The sequence below is a fragment of the Sorex fumeus genome, unplaced genomic scaffold (genome assembly GCF_029834395.1).
Source record: "Sorex fumeus unplaced genomic scaffold, SorFum_2.1 ptg000041l, whole genome shotgun sequence".
Lineage (NCBI taxonomy): Eukaryota > Metazoa > Chordata > Mammalia > Eulipotyphla > Soricidae > Sorex > Sorex fumeus.
The window spans coordinates 11,067,403-11,084,981 of NW_026606098.1; the positions used below are offsets into that span (position 1 = coordinate 11,067,403).

The 17,579-nt window shown below is 58.7% G+C and overlaps 1 protein-coding gene across 4 annotated transcripts; it reads left to right on the top strand.

The window, feature by feature from the left end:
* The first annotated feature begins 337 nt into the window (after positions 1 to 337).
* Positions 338 to 17,297, top strand: ANKRD24 (ankyrin repeat domain 24). Of its 4 annotated transcripts, none has more exons than XM_056119734.1 (21): positions 338 to 494; positions 2,018 to 2,107; positions 2,214 to 2,344; positions 2,430 to 2,518; positions 3,323 to 3,387; positions 4,083 to 4,140; positions 6,171 to 6,241; positions 6,711 to 6,817; positions 6,961 to 7,148; positions 7,726 to 7,754; positions 8,680 to 8,760; positions 8,913 to 9,011; positions 9,617 to 9,661; positions 9,754 to 9,852; positions 11,236 to 11,296; positions 11,543 to 11,661; positions 11,830 to 13,473; positions 15,195 to 15,362; positions 16,645 to 16,770; positions 17,013 to 17,078; positions 17,190 to 17,297. In XM_056119734.1, exons 1-21 carry the CDS (start codon positions 456 to 458, stop codon positions 17,265 to 17,267), a joined length of 3,453 nt encoding a protein of 1,150 aa, XP_055975709.1. In that variant the 5' UTR covers positions 338 to 455; the 3' UTR covers positions 17,268 to 17,297. The 4 variants fall into 4 exon arrangements, with proteins under 4 accessions (XP_055975709.1, XP_055975711.1, XP_055975713.1 ...); XM_056119736.1 differs by having other exon boundaries at positions 2,021 to 2,107; XM_056119738.1 differs by lacking the exon at positions 8,913 to 9,011.
* The last annotated feature ends 282 nt before the right edge of the window (positions 17,298 to 17,579 follow it).

Consider the following 17,579-nt stretch of genomic DNA (forward strand, 5'->3'; position numbering starts at 1 on the left):
CGCTCACTGCTTACTAGGCCCTGCGGCAGGTGCCTGATGATGCAGCTTGGGCATGAGGGGAGGGGGCGGCGTCGGGACCCCAGGCTTGGGGGCGTGGCCAGGAGGGGCGTGGCGTGCGGAGGGGACGTGGCCTGGTGGAAGCGCTGGCAGGGGCGTGGCCTGGGGAGGGACGGGGCGTGTGCAGGGGGCGGGGCCTGGAGGGAGCGCGGGAGGGGCGGGGCCTGGGCTGTGAGGGGGCGGGGCCTGACCAGGCGGGAACGCGCGCGGGGCGGGGCGAGGCGTAGCCTGGCCGGGCGGGAACGCGCGGAGGGGGCGGGGCGGGAGCGGGGGGCGGGGCCTGGTGGGAGCGCGCGGGCGGGGCGGCAGAGCTCTGCATCGGCGGCCCCCAGCATCGACCCTCCTGGGTCCCCAAGTCCCGCGGCCGCTGGCCTCCAGCTCTCGGCGCCCTGGATGCCATGAAGCAGCTGTGCCTTTGCTCCGCAGCCTCGTTAGCGGTAGGGTCCGGAAAGGGGTGCGGGGGGACGGGCTGGGCGCTGCTTCTTCCTCGCCCCGCCCCGCCCCGAGACCCCGGAAGGATGCTCGCGTAGTGGCGGGCAGAGGGCGACAGAGGTGGGGCACGCTGGATGGGCATTTGGAGAGACAGCTTGGTGCGCAGAGAGGGACACTCGGGAGAAACGTAGAGGGCACCGGGACGGACATTTGGGGGGAACAGTTTTGGAAGGAGTCACTTGGACCTTTTGACGATGACCGTGGGGGATCGTTTTGGGGGGAGGGGACAGCGGAGAGGGTCTTTGGGGAGATGACTTGGGAGCATTCTTCAGGGACTGCGTGAAGACGTTTCTGAAGCAATTTGGGGTGAAACAGATCTTAGGACGTTTGGGGGAGACAGTTGAGGTCCTTTGGGGGTAGACATAGAAGAGATGATTGAGGATGGTTCCGGGAGACACTTCGAAGGACCCTTCTGCTGGGAAGACCTCTTGGGAGGGTAGTTTAGGGTGTCGGTTGTGTGTGGGTACTAAGGAGACCTAGCAAAGGGGACAAGTTTTCTTTCTTCTTTTTGGGTCACACCCAGCCATGCTCATCCTCCTGCCTCCGCACTCAGGAATTACTCATGGCGGTGCTCGGGGGACCATATGGGATGCTGGGAATCGAACCCAGGTTGGCCGCATACAAGGCAAATGCCCTACCGGCTCTACTGTTGCTCCGGCCCGCATTTGTTTGTTGCATTATCACTCTGGCCCCACCAGTTTGTTTTGGAGCCACACCTGGTGGTGCTCAGGAACTTCTCCCAACTTGGTTCTCTGGGGCTGCTCCCAGTGGTAGTCTGGGGTCTGATCAGTGGTGGGGTTCCTGCACTCACAGCTGCGCTCAGCCCCAGAGCCATCCCCATAGCCTGAGCACAAGTTTGTGTTTGTTGGCATCTTTTTTTTTTCCTTTTTTGGGGGGGGTCACACCCTGGCAGTGCTCAGGGGTTCCCTCTGGCAGTGCTCGAGGGACTTTATGGGATGACGGAGATCGAACCTGGGTTGGCTGCATGCAAGGCAAATGCCCTACAGGCTCTACTATTGCTCCGGCCCGCGTTGGCATCTTAAATAGATTTTAAAATTTGTTCTACTGTGACTCCGAGTTCCATGCAGAGAATGTTTCAGCACCACAGCCTCCACCAGTGTACCCCCTTCCCCAGGCACCACCCGAGCTTTTGGCTTATATCTGAGGGTGCTCAGGGCTTTTTACTTCTGGCTCTGTGCTCAGGGATCACTCCTGAGGGAGATTGTGGGAACCTCTGGGGTGCCAGGGACCGAGCCCAGGTTTGCTACTTGCAAGGGAAATGCCCTCTCCGCTGTCCGAACTCCCCGCTTCCACTGAGAGATGCTGGCAGGGTGTTGGAAGTTTGGGGAGTTGGGTGGGGGATGGAGAGCTGGGAAGGTGGGCGGGGGCGGGGGGCAGGTACTGGGAGAGTTGCAGGTTTGGGGACACTGTCGCAGGCCCCCGCCCACCTCCCACCCCCCACCCCCAGCAGCTGCGGCTCGGCCCCACCGACCTTGGTTCCTGCCCGCCCTGCGGCCCCTGCCCCATCCCGAAACCGGCAGCCAGAGGCAGGCGCCAGGCAAGTGCCCAGGGGCGGGCGGAGAGGCTCCGAGCCCCTGCAGGGGGCGCGGGGAGGGGGCAGCGGCTGCCCCGGCCCCATGCCCTGCTCTGGGTGTGCCCTGCAGAGCCAGGAGTGGAGCAAGAGTGACGAGCGGCTGCTGCAGGCCGTGGAGAACAATGACCCCACCCGTGTGGCCGCCCTCATCGCGCGCAAGGGGCTGGTGTCCACCAAGCTGGATCCCGAGGGCAAGTCCGCGTGAGTGCCCCTGCTCTGGGAGTCAGGTGGGAGGGGCCGAGGAACGGCCCCGGGGCTCACCCTGGACCCTCACTTCTGCCTCCAGGTTCCACCTGGCAGCCATGAGGGGCGCGGCCAGCTGTCTGGAGGTGATGCTGAGCCACGGCGCTGACGTCATGAGCACTGACGGGGCAGGTACCGCCTGTGGGTCCCAGGATGGAGGAGGACTCCACGCTCTGGGCCCAGCCCGAGGGCCGGAGAGGTCCTGCTGCTTCCTCACGGCTTTCCAGGGAGGCAGCACATGATGTGGGGGTCTGTTGCTGCTGGCGGTGCTGGCGGGGGGGCGCCTTCAGTGGCAGACTGTGGTGCCCACGCCTGGTGGTTGGGGCATTGTGGGACTCACAGGAGAAGCTGGATGGGGGGGAGCAGTTGATGCAGAGGGGTGTTTGTGCTCCCGGGTCTCGGTGCAGGGGTCGGACCAGGCAAGAGGGGAGCCGGTCCCAGTCTGTAGGACCACGATGGGCTTAAATGCTGGGGTGTTCCTAGTGGCGGGGATGACTGAGAGTGATGGCGGTGGCTGGGAGTTGCTGGCTGTGGGGAATAGCCGGGGATTTGGGAAGTAGGTGGGGGTGGGGAGTAGCTGGGGATATGGAGAATAGTTGGGGTTTGGGAGTAGCTGGGATGTAGGGAGTAGGGGGATTAAGTAGGTATAGAGAGTGAAGCGGTGTCGGGAGTTCCTGGGTGTGGGGAGTAGCTGGAGCAGCAGGGCAGGAGGAGGGCCGGGGTGAGGGTGGCTGAAATGAGCTTGTTGGACTCAGACTAGCAAGTGTCTGTCGGGGAAATCTGCCCCGGGGAGGGGTGGGGTGGTAGCAGCACCGTTTTGAGAAATCCCTGGAGTGGGGTGAGGTTGGGGGAACCCAGTATGGCTGATGGAGCTTTGGGGAGCCGCTGGCAGCTCCCGGGGTGTCTGGAGCCCTCGGCCTCTTCCCCCCTTTTCAGGTTACAACGCCCTCCACCTGGCCGCCAAGTACAGGCACCCCGAGTGCTTGAAGCCATTGCTCCAGGTGAGTTTGACGTCGTGTGCCTCTGTGACTCCCCGAAACAGCCAATCCTTGCCTTGACTACCACTGAGTGCCAGTGGTCACCGGAACCCCCATCTTCCATCCTGGGGATCATGATCCCCTTTTTCTCATGGCCTTCAGCTCCTTCTCCCTGGATGACCAGATACTCCCCAAATATCCAGCTAGCCCCCATGTCCACCATATACTCCCGATGCCAGATACTTCCTGTACTCAGAGATCGCTTCCGGTGTGCTTGGGGAACCATGCCAGATAGTTTCTGAGCCCCAGCATCTCCCCAGGGTGCCCCAAATACATTCTTACCCACGGTGGTTCTTCCTAGTGCCCCACCTTCTCCCAAGCTCATAGCTACTCTCCCTCATTTTCATAAACGCAGAGAGAAAAGCTGGGGTGAGACAGGATGCCAAAAATATAAAAGAGGGGCCACAGTGACAGGACAGCCATAGTCCAATGGGGAGGGCGTTTGCTTTGCACATGTCGACCTGGGTTCAATCCTCGGCATCCCATAGGGTCGCCTGAGCGACCAGGAGTGATTCCTGACTGCAGAGCCAGGAGGAACCCCTGAGCATTGCTGGGTGTGACCAAAAAAGAAAAAAAAAGAAAAAAAGGAGCCCAGGGAGGGCAAGGGAAACTTGAGGCAAGTGGTCCTGCTTCAAGCGACCCTCCTGCTCTATCCCCAGGCTTCCTGTGTGGTGGACGTCATGGACAGCAGTGGCTGGACCGCTCTGCACCATGCAGGTATGTGTTGCCCTTCCCTGCTTAACCGATCGTGACCCCTAAACTGCCAGGTCCGGGGGTTCTTCTCTTCTGGAGTGAGACTAGGATGTGGGGATCCTTGAAGCATCCTTTATTTTGCTGGAAGCGCTCAGATATTATCCACCTGACCTAACGCCCCAAGGAGGGGCGAACGGGTCTCCTACCCAGCCCCAGCGTCTGCCCGCTGTGCCCTTGGGTTTCCCGGATGACTCAAGCAACGTCAGCCTTCTGGGGTACAGAGAAAAAAACGGGCTGGGCTGGGAGTTTTTCCCGGCGGTTCAGAGCGTCTCTGCAGTTGGGCTGTGCTGCCACCTAGCGGCGGGACTGACCGTCACACGCTGACCGCCTCTGGGTTGTATCTTCCTTTGCCCTAGGAAGGGCGAAGCTGCAGAGACCGTGGAGGTTCCCACAGCAAACCCTCGCGCTGTGCCACAGCACGGGGACACACAGACGGCTGCGCTGTCCCAGACCCTGCCCTAAAGGTCTTCCTTCTCCCTGTCCTGAACGTCCCTGCCGACTCCCCCTCCTTGGCCTGACAAAGCTCTTTCCCACCTCAAGGTTCTTGCTCACCTCCCGCCTTTATCCCCTCCAGAGCTCAGGGGCAGGGGAGATGCTCAGAGGCTTTGCACGCAGGAGCACAGGAACTCAGCCAGGACCCAAGAAAATAGCCCGACTTTTGGGGGCTGGAGAGATTGCACATCGGGGGGCCCTTCCTTTGCATGTGGCCCACCCAGGTTTGATCCCCGGCGCCCCTTAGGGTTCCCCGTGCACCACCGGGAGTAATTCCTGTGTGCGGAGCCCAGAGTAATTCCTGAGCACTGCAGGGTGTGACCAAAAAGAGGAAAAAAAGAAAAGAAAAAGGAACTAGTTTGACTTTCGCTGAATTTGATTCCTTCATCAACATTTTAGCACCCTCTGTAGGAAGATTTACTATGTTTGCATCAAAAAAAAAAAAAAAGAACTGGGATGATAGTAGAGCGGGGAGGGGAGGTTGCCTTGCACACAGCTGACCCAGATTTGATCCCCAGCGTCCCACAGGGTTCCCTGAGCATCTCCAGAAGTGATTCCTGAGTGCAGAACCAGGAGTCAGCCCTGAGCATGTTGGGTGTGGCTCAAAAACAAAACAACAAAACAAAAAAAAGTAACTGTTGTTGGGGCCAGAGTAGATAGGACAGCGGGAGGGCACTTGCTTGTGCCGCCCTGGGTTCAGTCCCCAGCCTCCTCTAGCGTCCCCTGAGCACTGCTAGGAGTGATCCCTGACCTCAGAGCCAGGAGTAACCTCAGAGCACTGCAGGGTATAACCCCCAAACCCAAAAAAGAATAAAAAGAAATCAATCCTGCTAGGATAACAGGGCTACTCACATCCTTACTCCTTTCCAAATCCCCCTGTCATTCCTTTTTTCTTTTTTTGGGGTCACGTCCTGCAGGGTTTGGGCTGCTCTTATTAGCTAGGTGGCTCGGGGTCCCCGTGGTCCCCATGGAACCCAGATATCCAACATTCAGAGCAGATATTTCAGTCCGCTGGGCTCTCTAGCCCTGTGGGTTCCGGGTCACACCTGGATCACTAACCAGAGACTGAAGCTGGTCAGCCTCGTGTTCAAGGCAAACGCTTGACCACTGTGCTGTCTCTCTGGCCCCCTTGGGGGGAACTTTCAATTTTTGCCCATTCTTTTTCTTCCTTCTCCCCCCCCTTCTCCTCCTCCTCCTCTTCCTCCTTCTGTCACACCTAGCAATTCTCGAAGCTGACTCCCAGCTCTGCACTCAAGAATTACTCCTGGCGGGGCTCAGGAAACCCTCTGCAATGCCGGGGATCGAACCCGGGTCAGCCGCATGCAAGGCAAACACCTTCTGTGCTGTGCTATCACTCTGGCCCCATCCCACTGTCCTGTTGCTTCAGCCCCAACAGCTATTTCTGCTGCCTGTTCCTCTCCCCACCCCCCACGTGCCACTGAGTTTTCCTCCTCTGTCTGTCTGTCTGTCTGTCTGTCTGACCCCGGTTTCTCTTTCTCCAGCTGCTGGTGGCTGCCTCCAGTGCTGCGAAATGCTCTGCTCCTTCAAGGCACAACTGAATCCTCGAGATCGGGTGAGTCAGGGCCAGGAGGTTTTCTTTTCTTTTCCTTCCTTTCCTTTTCTTTCTTTCTTTTTCTTTTCTTTTTTTTTTTTTTTTTTGTTTTCTGACTATTGGTCACACTTGGAGATGCTCAGTGGTTTCTCCTGGTTCTGCACTCAGGAATTACTCCTGGTGGTACTCAGGAGACCATATGGGATGCCGGGAATCGAACCCAGATTGGCTGAATGCAGGCCAACGCCCTTCCCGCTGTGCTATTGCTCTGGCAGGGGGTTTGTGTGTGTGTGTGTGTGTGTGTGTGTGTGTGTGTGTGTGTGTGTGTGTGTGTGTGCAGGATCTTTTCAGGGGCAGCAAGGGCCAGCACTCCAGGCTCTGACAAGTGTGGCTGCGTAAGACTTAGGGGCGGCCTGAGAGGTGGTGGGACCTCCCCAGGTCAGCCTCTCAGCCGTCCCTTCCTCGTCCCTGTCCCCCCACCCCACCCCAGTCAGGTACGACACCCCTCCTCATAGCAGCTCAGATGTGTCACACGGATCTCTGCCGCCTCCTTCTGCAGCGGGGGGCGGCGCCCAATGAGCAGGACCTACACGGCAGGTGAGGCTTTCCTCCTCCCGAACCCCGGCCAGATTGCTGTGTGATCTTGGGCAGGGCTGGAGCCCCTCTGGGCTGGAGTGTCAGCCCTGGGCGGGTGGGCTGGAAGCCGGCCTGGCGCCCTCAGCAGCGCCCTCTGCCGGCAGGACGGCGCTGATGCTGGCCTGCGAGGGCGCCAGCCCCGAGACCGTGGAGGTGCTGCTGCAGGGCGGGGCGCGGCCGGGCGTCACCGACGCGCTGGGCCAGGACGCGGCTCACTACGGCGCCGCGGCGGGGGACAAGCTCATCCTTCACCTGCTTCAGGAGGCGGCCCAGCGGCCCTCACTGCCCAGCGGTAGGCAAGCCCCGCGCCCTGGCCGTCTCAGGGACCCGCCCCCACGTTTCCACCCCTCACCCCTCATCGCCTCTGCTGGGGATGCTTCCAGGATGCCCCGGGGTGGCATTTTGGGACGGTTTATGGCGCCCCCCCCCCCCACGGACCTTGCTCAAGGTCCCCTAGGTCTCTTGACCTTGCTCCATCCCATAGGGTCCCCCCAGCCCCACCAGGAGTGTTCCCCGAGCTCAGAGCCACAAGTCAGCCCTGAGCATCCCCGAGTGTGACCCAAAAGCCGAAAAGAAAAAGACAAGAAAAGAATGGTCTGGGGGCTGGAGCGATAGCACAGGGGGTAGGGCGTTTGCCTTGCAGGCAGCCGACCCGGGTTCGATTCCCAGCATTCCATCAGGTCCCCCGAGCACCGCCAGGGGTAATCCCTGTGCATCTCCGGGTGTGACCCAAAAAAAGAAAAAAAAGGTGCTGGTCCCTGGGGAATCGAGGTGTCCCTGCGAAGGTGTCCTGGGCTTTCTAGTTCTCCTGCTCTCAGGGGATGGGAAGCCTGACCCTGCTTCCCTCCCTCCCCCTCCCCCACCGCCAGAGGATGACTCCGGAGAAGCTTCATCTCAGGTATGAAACCGCCAGCAGTGAGTGAGCAGAGCCCTTGTTCCTGGCTGCCTTCCCCCTCACCCCAAGTTCCTGGGGGAGAGAAAGAAGGGGTGAGCCCCAGTCCAGGGTCAGGATGTGTTTGGGTGAATGCATCCTCGCGGATTGCATGGTCACTGAGGGGTGAGGGGCAGTCACAGAAGTGACTCTCAGAAGTGGGATCCAGGGGCTGGAGCAATAGCACAGCGGGTAGGGCATTTGCCTTGCACGCGGCCAACCCGGGTTCGATTCCCAGCATCCCATAGGGTTCCCTGAGCACCGCCAGGAGTAATTCCTGAGTTCAGAGCCAGGAGTAACCCCTGTGTATTGCTGGGTGTGACCCAAAAAGCAAAAAAAATAAAAATGTGGGACCCAGCACGGAGAGGCACTGTGGGGAGAGGACAGATGGGGGCAGGGGGGCTAGAGCCGGGGAGACGGGTTGGGGACAGCTGGGAAAAAGCTAAGGTGTTGAGAGAGGTTGAACCCAAACACCTCTTTGTTCTAAGAGCCAATGAAGAAGCAAACAAGAAAATGGTACAAAATAGATCCAGATAGCAATAGGAGAGCAGGGAGGGCGTTTGCCTTGCATGCAGCAGATCCGGGTTCAATTCCCGGCATCTCCTAGGGTCCCTTGAACACCACCAGGAGTAATTCCATTCCTAAGTGCAGAACCAAGAGGAACCCCTGAGCATCGTCCAGTGTGACCCAAAAAGCCAAAATAACCCCCCCCCCATCAGATCTGGAACCCTCAGGCCTGGAAGAGGCAAGGAGCAGAGAGAGAGAGAAAGGGGGCCTAGTCCAGGAACACCCCAGAAAGGGGGATGATGTTGCAGCGGAGGACCAAGAGAGAGGGGGCAGGGGTGGCTTCTGTGAATGGGAGCCTGGCACGCCTCTTGCGCCCCTTCCCCAGAACTCTGTATCCAGCCACGAAAAACGAGGGGGTCCCAAGAAGCGGAAGGCACCGCCGCCCCCCGCCAGCATCCCAGTGCCGGTGAGAGCAGCCCCAGCCCTGGGGTGGAGTGGGGGGGCATTCAAGGGAATCCGGGAAGGAACATCTGGTTGGGGGGGATGAGAAGGGACCATCTTTGGGCCTCATCTAAAGGTGTATGTGGGGGGGTCCCTGGGGTGGGGCTGGGGAACCAGGATGATCGAGATGCCTATGAGGAGATTGTGAGGCTGAGGCAGGAGAAGGGCCGTTTGCTGCAGAAGATCCGGGGCCTGGAGCAGCACCGAAAGCAGGAGGTGAGGGAGCTGGGGTGCAAGTAGAGGGCGAGGACTCTGCTCTCTCCCTCCTGCCACTCTCTCTTCCCATCCCCATCTCTTTCTACCCCAGGACCTTTGCGCACTCTTCCCTGCTCACCTATTTAAAACTGTAGGGTTCCCCCCTCCCCACTCCCAAGTCTCGGTTTTTGTTTGTTTAAAGTGCTTTACAGCTATTGGACCTAACTTAGCATTTATTCGCAACTACCTGTTTGGGCTATGAGCCCATGAGGAGGGTGTGATGGTGTGCGATTCTCAGGAGGGCGTGGCGCCTATTTATGGAGGGAATGAGGGGACAAATCATGGAATTGAAGGAAGGAATGAATCAGTGGCTCCAGATGGGGTCTGGCACACAGTAGGCGCTCAATAGTTGTCACTGGCTGAATGAACAGAACGGAGCCTGGCATACGGTAGGTCTCCTTGCGGAGCGAGTGAGACAGAGCCACGCTGGTGTTTTGGTGGGGACTGCGGGTCACGCGGCAATAAGACGCAGGACCAGGAGCCTGAAGGCATGGTCCAGAAGGCAGGCAGGGGCCTCGCCCCACGCCCGATGCAGGCCTGGTTCCCTTGCCTCTTCTTCCCAGCAGCTGCCGGAGGCCGAGGCCAGCTCCCTGCACAGTCTGGAGAGACAGGTGCGTGCAGAGGGAGAGAGAGCGGTGCCCGCGGGCCCACCGTGTTTCCTGCGGGAGCTGACTGAGCCCCTGTGCAACCCCCGTCTTCTCAGGTGCAAGAGCTCCAGCAACTGCTGGCCGAGAAGCAGGAGGAAAAGGAGTGTCTGGGGCGGGAGGTGGAAAGTCTGCAGAGTCGCCTGTCCCTGATGGAGGTGCAGCAGGGAAAGGGCGGGGCGGGGGTTGGGCGACAGTGGGCGGGGCCTATGAGGTAAAGGAGGGGTATCCTGGACGGGGCCGAGGGAGGAGCGACCGTGGGCGGGGCCTAGGATGTACGTGATGGGCGGGGCTTGCGGGCGGAGCCTCACCCTTATGATTATATCAAGGTTGAGGCTAGTGATTTCCAGTACATGCAGATGCCCAATTACACATGTACACCTGCAATTGTGGTACATATACACCTGCACGCACACACACAGTCACAAAAAGATCTGGGAGGCTTGCTCTACAAGCCCATATTCTTCTTTGAACATATCTTTGCACTCTTTTTTTTTTTTTGCTTTTTTGGGTCACACCTGGCGATGCACAGGGGTTACTCCTGGCTCTGCACTCAGGAATCACTCCTGGCGGTGCTCGGGGGACCATATGGGATGCTGGGAATCGAACCCGGGTCGGCCGCGTGCAAGGCAAATGCCCTACCCGCTGTGCTATCTCTCCAGCCCCAATTATCTTTGCACTCTTGCATGCTGTCTCCATGTTTCTTTGCTTGCTTTTTCTTCCTCCTTTTTTTCAGCATACTATTTTCTTTCTTTATTAAAAACTTTTAAAATGTATTTATTTATTTATTTTGTAATGAATCGCCGTGAGGTACAGTTACAGACTTACAAATTTTCGTGCTTACGTTTCAGTCATACAATGATCGAGTACCCATCCCTCCACCAGTGCCCAGTGTTCCCAGTATCCCTCCCACCCCCACCCCCATTCCCCCCAGCTTCTTCTTTCTTGAACACACACTCCCTCTCACTCTCTCTCCATACATCTTTCTAAATAAGTTTCAGTAAAGACTGTCTTGCCACAACCGCAACAAAAATCTTCCGGAATTGCATCATTGCACGTCTGCCAACATCCCTGAACACTTGTGTGCCTACCACACACAGAACCACATCCACATAGATGCATGGGCGCACACATAATTTTTCAGAACACACAGTGTATCTACACAGCTATGCACAGAAGCAGCTGTGTTCATGTGCGTACACACAGACAAACGTGGGGAAGTAGACATAAACTCAGGCACACAGACGTACACAAACACCCAGACAAACACATCACAGACAGCCTTGCAGACACCTGGAGAACCGGAGAGATTGTGCAGGGGTTAAGGTGTCTGTCTTGCACACGGCTGATCTAGGTTCAGTCCCCGGCACCGCTTAGAGCCCCGCTGCGTACCTCCAGGAGTGATCCCTGAGCACAGAGTCTCAATCCCTGAGTACCCTCCCTAAACCTAAATAAAATAAAATTCTCCAGTGGAAAATACCTAGGGGTGGGAGGGAGGGTGGGGGGACCCTGAGCTGGATCCTGACCCCTTCTCACCCCAGAATGAGCGAGAAAACACCAGCTACGACGTGGACACACTGCAGGATGAGGAGGACCTTCCTGGTGAGCCCCCCGATGCCGCATCCCCCCCAAACCCCCACTTTGTCCCTGGGATGTCAGGAGACATGATACTGCCTTGTAGACACTCATGGGGAGCATTTGAAGTTGGGGTAAGAAGTTTAGCCTCCTCTCACTATTCATTCCACCTTCCTCGGTGTGCCGATCCTGGGGGAACCCTGACCCACCCCTCCAGACTGCCCAGTTCCTATAGCTTGGGACTTTGGGGCTTGATCCTGTGCCCCCCACCAGGGACCGAAGCTCTGCTCTCCAAGCCGCCCACCCCACCATCCCACGACCTCTTAGCCGCACTGCGGGACCAAGTGTCCACACTCACCAAACAGAACCAGGAACTGATGGAGAAGGTCCAGGTGGGGAAACTGAGAGAGGCGGGGGAAATGAGGATCCCAAGATTCTCCCTCTCCCTGGAGGCTGGAGTGGGGGGTGGGAATGGGTGGCTGCATGTTGGACAGAGGTGGGGGCGTGGTGATCCTGTACCCCAAGCACCACCGGAGCCCCTGCTTTCCCCCAATCTTCAGATTCTGGAGAACTTCGAGAAGGACGAGGTGGAGATGAACGGCTCAGTGGAGGTCATCCCTCTCGCCGTGTATGATGCCCTCCGGGCTGAGTTTGACCAGCTACGCAGGCAGCACACCGAGGCACTGAAGGTGCTGGAGCAACAAGCAGCACGAGGGACCCCTGGAGAAGAGGAAGTAGCCCCTGGGGGTGACAAGGGCACAGAAGCCGCGGCTCTAAGAAATGGGTCGGCCGGCACGGAGCTCAGTGACGTTGCCGTTCCAGAAACCAGAATCAACGGGGCCGAGACCACAGATGAGGAAGCTGCAAGAGCTGAGGCCACAGAGGCCAGGACCCAAGAGGTGGCCCCCGCCGATGCTGAGGTGAGGGCCACAAAGGCCACAGACGTGGAGGCCGTGGACACCGACGGTGTGGGGACCGAGGCCTTGGGCCTCAAAACCAATGGGGCTGAGGTCACAGAAGTGAAAGGCAGAGACGAGGGACGAAATCCAGGGACAGAAGTCAGGGGAACGGGAGCCACAGACGCAGAGGCCACGGATGTGGAGACCACGAACGTGGAGGCCACGGGCGCAGAGGCCGCAGACGCAGAAGCCACGGATGCCGGAGGCACTCACACAGTAGCAGAGGAACCTGAACTAAGGGTCAACGGGGTGGCAGCTGTGAAGGCAGAGCTCCCGGGTCCAGAGGCCACAAACAAGGAGGCCTCGGAGACAGAGGCCACGGGCAGGGCAGCCACTGGAGTGGAGGCCACGGCCCCAACTGTTTCCGCTGGCCCCGTCCTTCACCCTGGCGCTGCCGAGGCCTCAGAGAAGCTGCAAGCCGAGCTGGAGACTCGGATCCGGAATTTGGAGGAGGCGCTCCGGCAGCGGGAGCGGGAGGCAGCCTCCGAACTGGAGGCCGCCCAGGGCAAGTGTAAGGCCGCGGAGGCCGAGGCCGGCCGGCTCCGGGAGCGCGTGCGGGAGGCCGAGGGCGGCGGGGGCGGCAGCTGCGACGCGGGCCAGCTGCGGGCCGCCCTAGAACAGGCCCGGGAGGACCTCCGAGCCCGGGACGCGCGCCTGCGGGAACTGGAGGCCGCCTGCACCCGTCTGGATGAAGCCCGGGCCGGCCGGCTGCTGGCCGAGGAGGAGGCCCGGGGCCTGCGGGCCGAGCTGGCCCAGCGGGAGGAAGTGAGGCTGGAGCAGAGCCGGGAGCTCCAGGCGCTGCGGGAACAGCTGGCCACGGCCACGGCGGCCGGGGAGCAGCACCTTGCCGCGGCCACACAGCTGGGCCACGCGCGGGATGTGGCGGAGGCCAGAGTGGCCGAACTGGCCGCCGCCTGTGAGGAAGCCCGGCGGGGCCTGGCAGAGCTGCGCGAGGCCTCGGAGAGTCTCCGCCAGGCGTCGGTGCCTGCCTCCGAGCACCACCGGCTGCAGGAAGAAGCCCTGGAGCTGCGGGGCCGCGCGGCCAGCCTGGAGCAGGAGGTGGTGGCCACTGGCAAGGAGGCGGCGCGGCTGCGGGCCGAGCTGGAGCGGGAGCGAGTGGGCAGCGTGGCCCGCCTGGAGCATGACCGCATCGTGGGCGCGCTGCAGGCGGATGTCGCCCGGCTGCAAGGGCAGCTGGAGGAGCTGGGCCGGCGGCACGAGAAGACCACCGCCGAGGTCTTTCAGGTGACCGGCGACGGAGCCCGCACCCAGGGTGACATGACCCCATGGTTCTATTTTGCTTCCCTCTCTCTCTCTCTCTCTCTCTCTCTCTGCTTTTTGCATCACACCCAGCGATGCTCAGGGGTTCCTCCTGGCTCTGCACTCAGGAATTACTCCTGGCGGCGCTCGGGGGACCATATGGGATGCTGGGAATCAAACCCAGGACCATATGGAATGCTGGGAATCGAACCCAAGGCAAACTCCCTACCCGCTGTACCATCGCTCCAGCCCCCAACACTCCCATCTCTCACCACACTCTCTCTCTCTCTCTCTCTCTCTCTCTCTCTCTGTTCAACTGCTTGGTAGTCCTGAATCCTATTGGATTTTTGTTTTGTTTTGTTTTTGTTTTCTGGGACACCTCTGGCAGTGCTCAGGGCTTTTTCCTGCACTGCATGCAGGAATCATAGCTGGAGGGTTTGGGGAACCTTATGGGGTACTGGGGATTGAACCTGGGTTGGCCGTACGCAAGGCAAATGCCCTGTTTGGCATTTTAGGTGTTTTGTTTGTTTCTGTCTTGCCACATCTGGCAGCACTCAGGGCTTACTCCTGGCTCTGCGTACAGGGCTAACTCCTGGCCATGGCCAGGGGATCCGCTGGGGATCAAACTCAGGCTGGCCACTTGCAATGCAAGTGCCCTACTGCTGTGCAAATGCTCTAGCATTCTAAGTAGTTTTTTTTTTCTTTTTGTGTCACACCTGGCGATGCTCAGGGGTTATTCCTGGCTCATGCACTCAGGAATTACTCCTGGTGGTGCTCAGGGGACCATATGGGATGCTGGGAATCAGACCCGGGTCGGCCGTGTGCAAGGCAGACGCCCTACCCACTGCGCTATAGCTCCAGCCCCTTGTTTTATTTTCTTTGTTTTGTGTTTTGGGTCCCACCCGGCTATGCTCAGGGCTGACTCTTGGCTCTGGACTTGGATCACTAGGGGGTGCTGGGTAGGAACCTGAGTCAACTGTATGCAAGACAAGCACCTTCTCCTGCTATTTCTACTTGTTTTTTTCTTTTTGGGTCACAACTGATGATGCACTCATGAATTACTCCTGGCGGTTCTCGGGGGACCATATGGGATGCTGGGAATCGAACCCGGGTCGGCCACGTGCAAGGCAAAAGCCCTACCCGCTGTGCTATCACTCCAGCCCCTCTCCTGCTATTTCTCTTTTTCTTTTTTTTCTCTTTTGCTTTTGGGCCATACCCAGCATACTCAGGAGTTACTCTGGGCTTGACGCTCAAGGAATCATTTCTGGTGGGGCTCAGGGGACCATAGAAGATGCCGGGAGTCAAACCGGGTTGGTCACATGCAAGGCAAATGCCCTCCCCTGTACTATCGCTTTAGTCCCTTGGCTCTGTCTTGGGGCAAAACCAACAGCAGCTACATAAACTAAGTAGCTGTTGGAAGAAATTTGTGCATAAGAGACTACAAGCAGACTCCTAAAACTCGATTGTGAACAGCTATGCAAATCAGCGTCTAAATTTAATATACAGCCCTCGTGGTAGTACAGTTGGTAAGGCTCTCGACCTGGGTTCGAGTCCCAGTATCCCATAGGATCTCCGGAGCCTGCCAGGAGCGATCCCTGAGCATAGAGCCGGGAGTAGAGCCCTGAGCACTGCCAAGTGGCACCCAAATGAAAACCAGAAGGTTTCGGGGAGTTTTGGGGTTCAGGCTCACACGAGGGACCCCGTAGGTGCAGAGAGAGGCGCTATTCATGAAGAGCGAGCGGCACGCAGCTGAGGCCCAGCTGGCCACGGCGGAGCAGCAGCTGCGGGGGCTGCGGACCGAGGCGGAGCAGGCACGCCAGGCCCAGAGCCGCGTGCAGGAGGCCCTGGACAGAGCCAAGGAGAAAGACAAGAAGGTGCGACCCCCTTTCTCTGGGCTCTAACTGGGGTCCTCAACTCCACAGAGGTTTGGGGGAGAAATCTTAAGAATATCTCCACAGAGAAGCTCTGGAACAATCAGCTGGGAAACAGCCCCAGGCACAGAGAGGTAAAGCCACTGATCGAAGGACACACAGCCACACAGTTTCTCCCCCAGTCCCCAAATTCTTTCTTTTGGGGGGGCGGTCACACCCGGCCATGCACAGGAATTACACTCTACATTCAGGAATTACCCCTGGCAGTGCTCAGGGGACCATGTGGGATGCTGGGAATTGAACCTGGGTCGGCCGTGTGCAAGGCAAATGCCCTATCCACTGTGCTGTTGCTCCAGCCCCCAAATTCTTTTTTGTTTGTTTTTTGGGGTCACACCTAGCGATGCTCAGGGGTTACTCCTGGCTCTGCATTCAGGAATCACTCCTGGTGGCACTTGGGGGACCCTATGGGATGCCGGGGATTGAACCTGGGTTGGCTGCCTGCAAGGCAAACACCCTACCCACTGTACTATTGCTCCGGCCCCTTCACAAATTCTTTTTAGTTTTGTTTTGCCCTCACGTTTTTTGGGGGCCACCCCTGGCTGTGCTTTGGGGCTTTTCTAAGCTTTGTACTCACAGGTCATTCCCAGCAGTGCTCGGGGGACTCTGAGGTATTAGAAATCGATCTGGGCTTCCCACGTGCGAAGCATCTACTCTACTCCCTTCATCTATACCCAGGATCCCCCTAGGATGTGAATTTTTTTTTTGTTTATTTTTTGGCCACATCCTGGCAGTGCTCAGGGCTGACTCCTGGCTCTGTGCTCAGGGATCACTTCTGGCAGGGCTCAAAAGCCATAAGGGCGCTGGGGATGGAACTTGGGTCAGCCTCAGGCAAGGCACGTGTCCTACCCACTGTATTATCTCTCTGACACCCTAGCATGTGTTGTGATGTGTGCGTGTGTGTGTTTGGGTCACACCCAGAGATGCTCAGGGCTTCCTCCTGACTCTGCACTCAGGAATTTCTCCTGGAAACACTCAGAGTATCATACGAGATGCCAGAAGTTATACCCAGGTTGACTGCATGCAAGGCAAACACCTTACCTGCTGTGCCATCGCTCTGGCCCTCAGATAGGAATTTCTCTGAAAAAACTTCCGGCCTTGGCCCCTGACTGCTGACTGACTGACTGACTGTGTGTGTGTGTGTGTGTGTGTGTGTGTGTGTGTGTGTGTGTGTGTGTAAAGAACCCCAGGTTCATTGTGATCTCAGACACTGCTCCTGCCGCCCCAGATCACAGAATTGTCAAAGGAAGTCTTTAGTCTTAAAGAGGCTCTGAAGGAACAGCCGGCAGCGCCGGCCAGCACGGAGGTGGAGGCACTCCGCAGTCAAGTGAAAGCTTTACAGGAGCAGCTGGAGGTGAGAATCCCCAGACCATCAAGATGTCAGGCTGGTGCAAGCCTCTCACAAGAGGGGCAGGGGCATGCATGAGACTCTGACGGAGATTCGGAGATTCAATCCTCATGGCAAAAGCAAACCAAAAAAAAAAGCTGACAGGAAGGGCTGGGATGCAAAGGCGGCTTGGGGATGCTTTGCGGAGATGGAGGTGGATGGGGCACTTCCTGCTTCTTTTGCCCGAGCGCCCCTGCCTGTAATTCCAGGAGGCTGCCAAGGAGCACAGCGCGGTGGTCGCCTTGTATCGAAGCCACCTGCTCTACGCCATCCAGGTCAGTCTTGGACAGGCTGTGGGTCTCAGTTTCTCCAAGTGGGTAAGAGGTGTGGAGGGAGGGGTTCTGGAGACATCGAGGCGGGAGCATCCGGGTTCGCCCTCACCCCAGGGCCAGATGGACGAAGACGTGCAGAGAATCCTGAGCCAGATTCTGCAAATGCAAAGGCTTCAAGCTCAGGGTCGCTGAGCCCCGCCTCGGCCTCGCCCACCACCCAAGCCACGCCCACACCGCTGAGCCACCCAGCGTCCTGGCCACGCCCACGGGGTGTTAGCGGGTTCTGATCAGCCTCGGTTTTGGCCTTGACCGTGACAGCTGCCCCCACCCCCACCCCACCGGAAAAGCTGTGTGTTCCCCGCCCCACGTGTTCGGGCCACCTGGACGCCACCCCAGGAATAAAAGCGCCCAGAGCACGGGACGAAAGCTTGTGGTCTGATTGCTGGGCTCCTAATGGCCAGGAAAAGGGACTTGGGGTGGCGGGAGAGGTGGGTCGGGGGCGTG

Bases quoted from the DNA above. Each gene is read 5' to 3' on its own strand.
- ANKRD24 (XM_056119734.1), top strand. From the start codon at position 456: ATGAAGCAGCTGTGCCTTTGCTCCGCAGCCTCGTTAGCG. The intron at 6,242-6,710 runs GTGAGTCAGGGC...ACCCCACCCCAG, and splicing joins AACTGAATCCTCGAGATCGG to TCAGGTACGACACCCCTCCT. The intron at 16,771-17,012 runs GTGAGAATCCCC...CTGTAATTCCAG, and splicing joins CTTTACAGGAGCAGCTGGAG to GAGGCTGCCAAGGAGCACAG.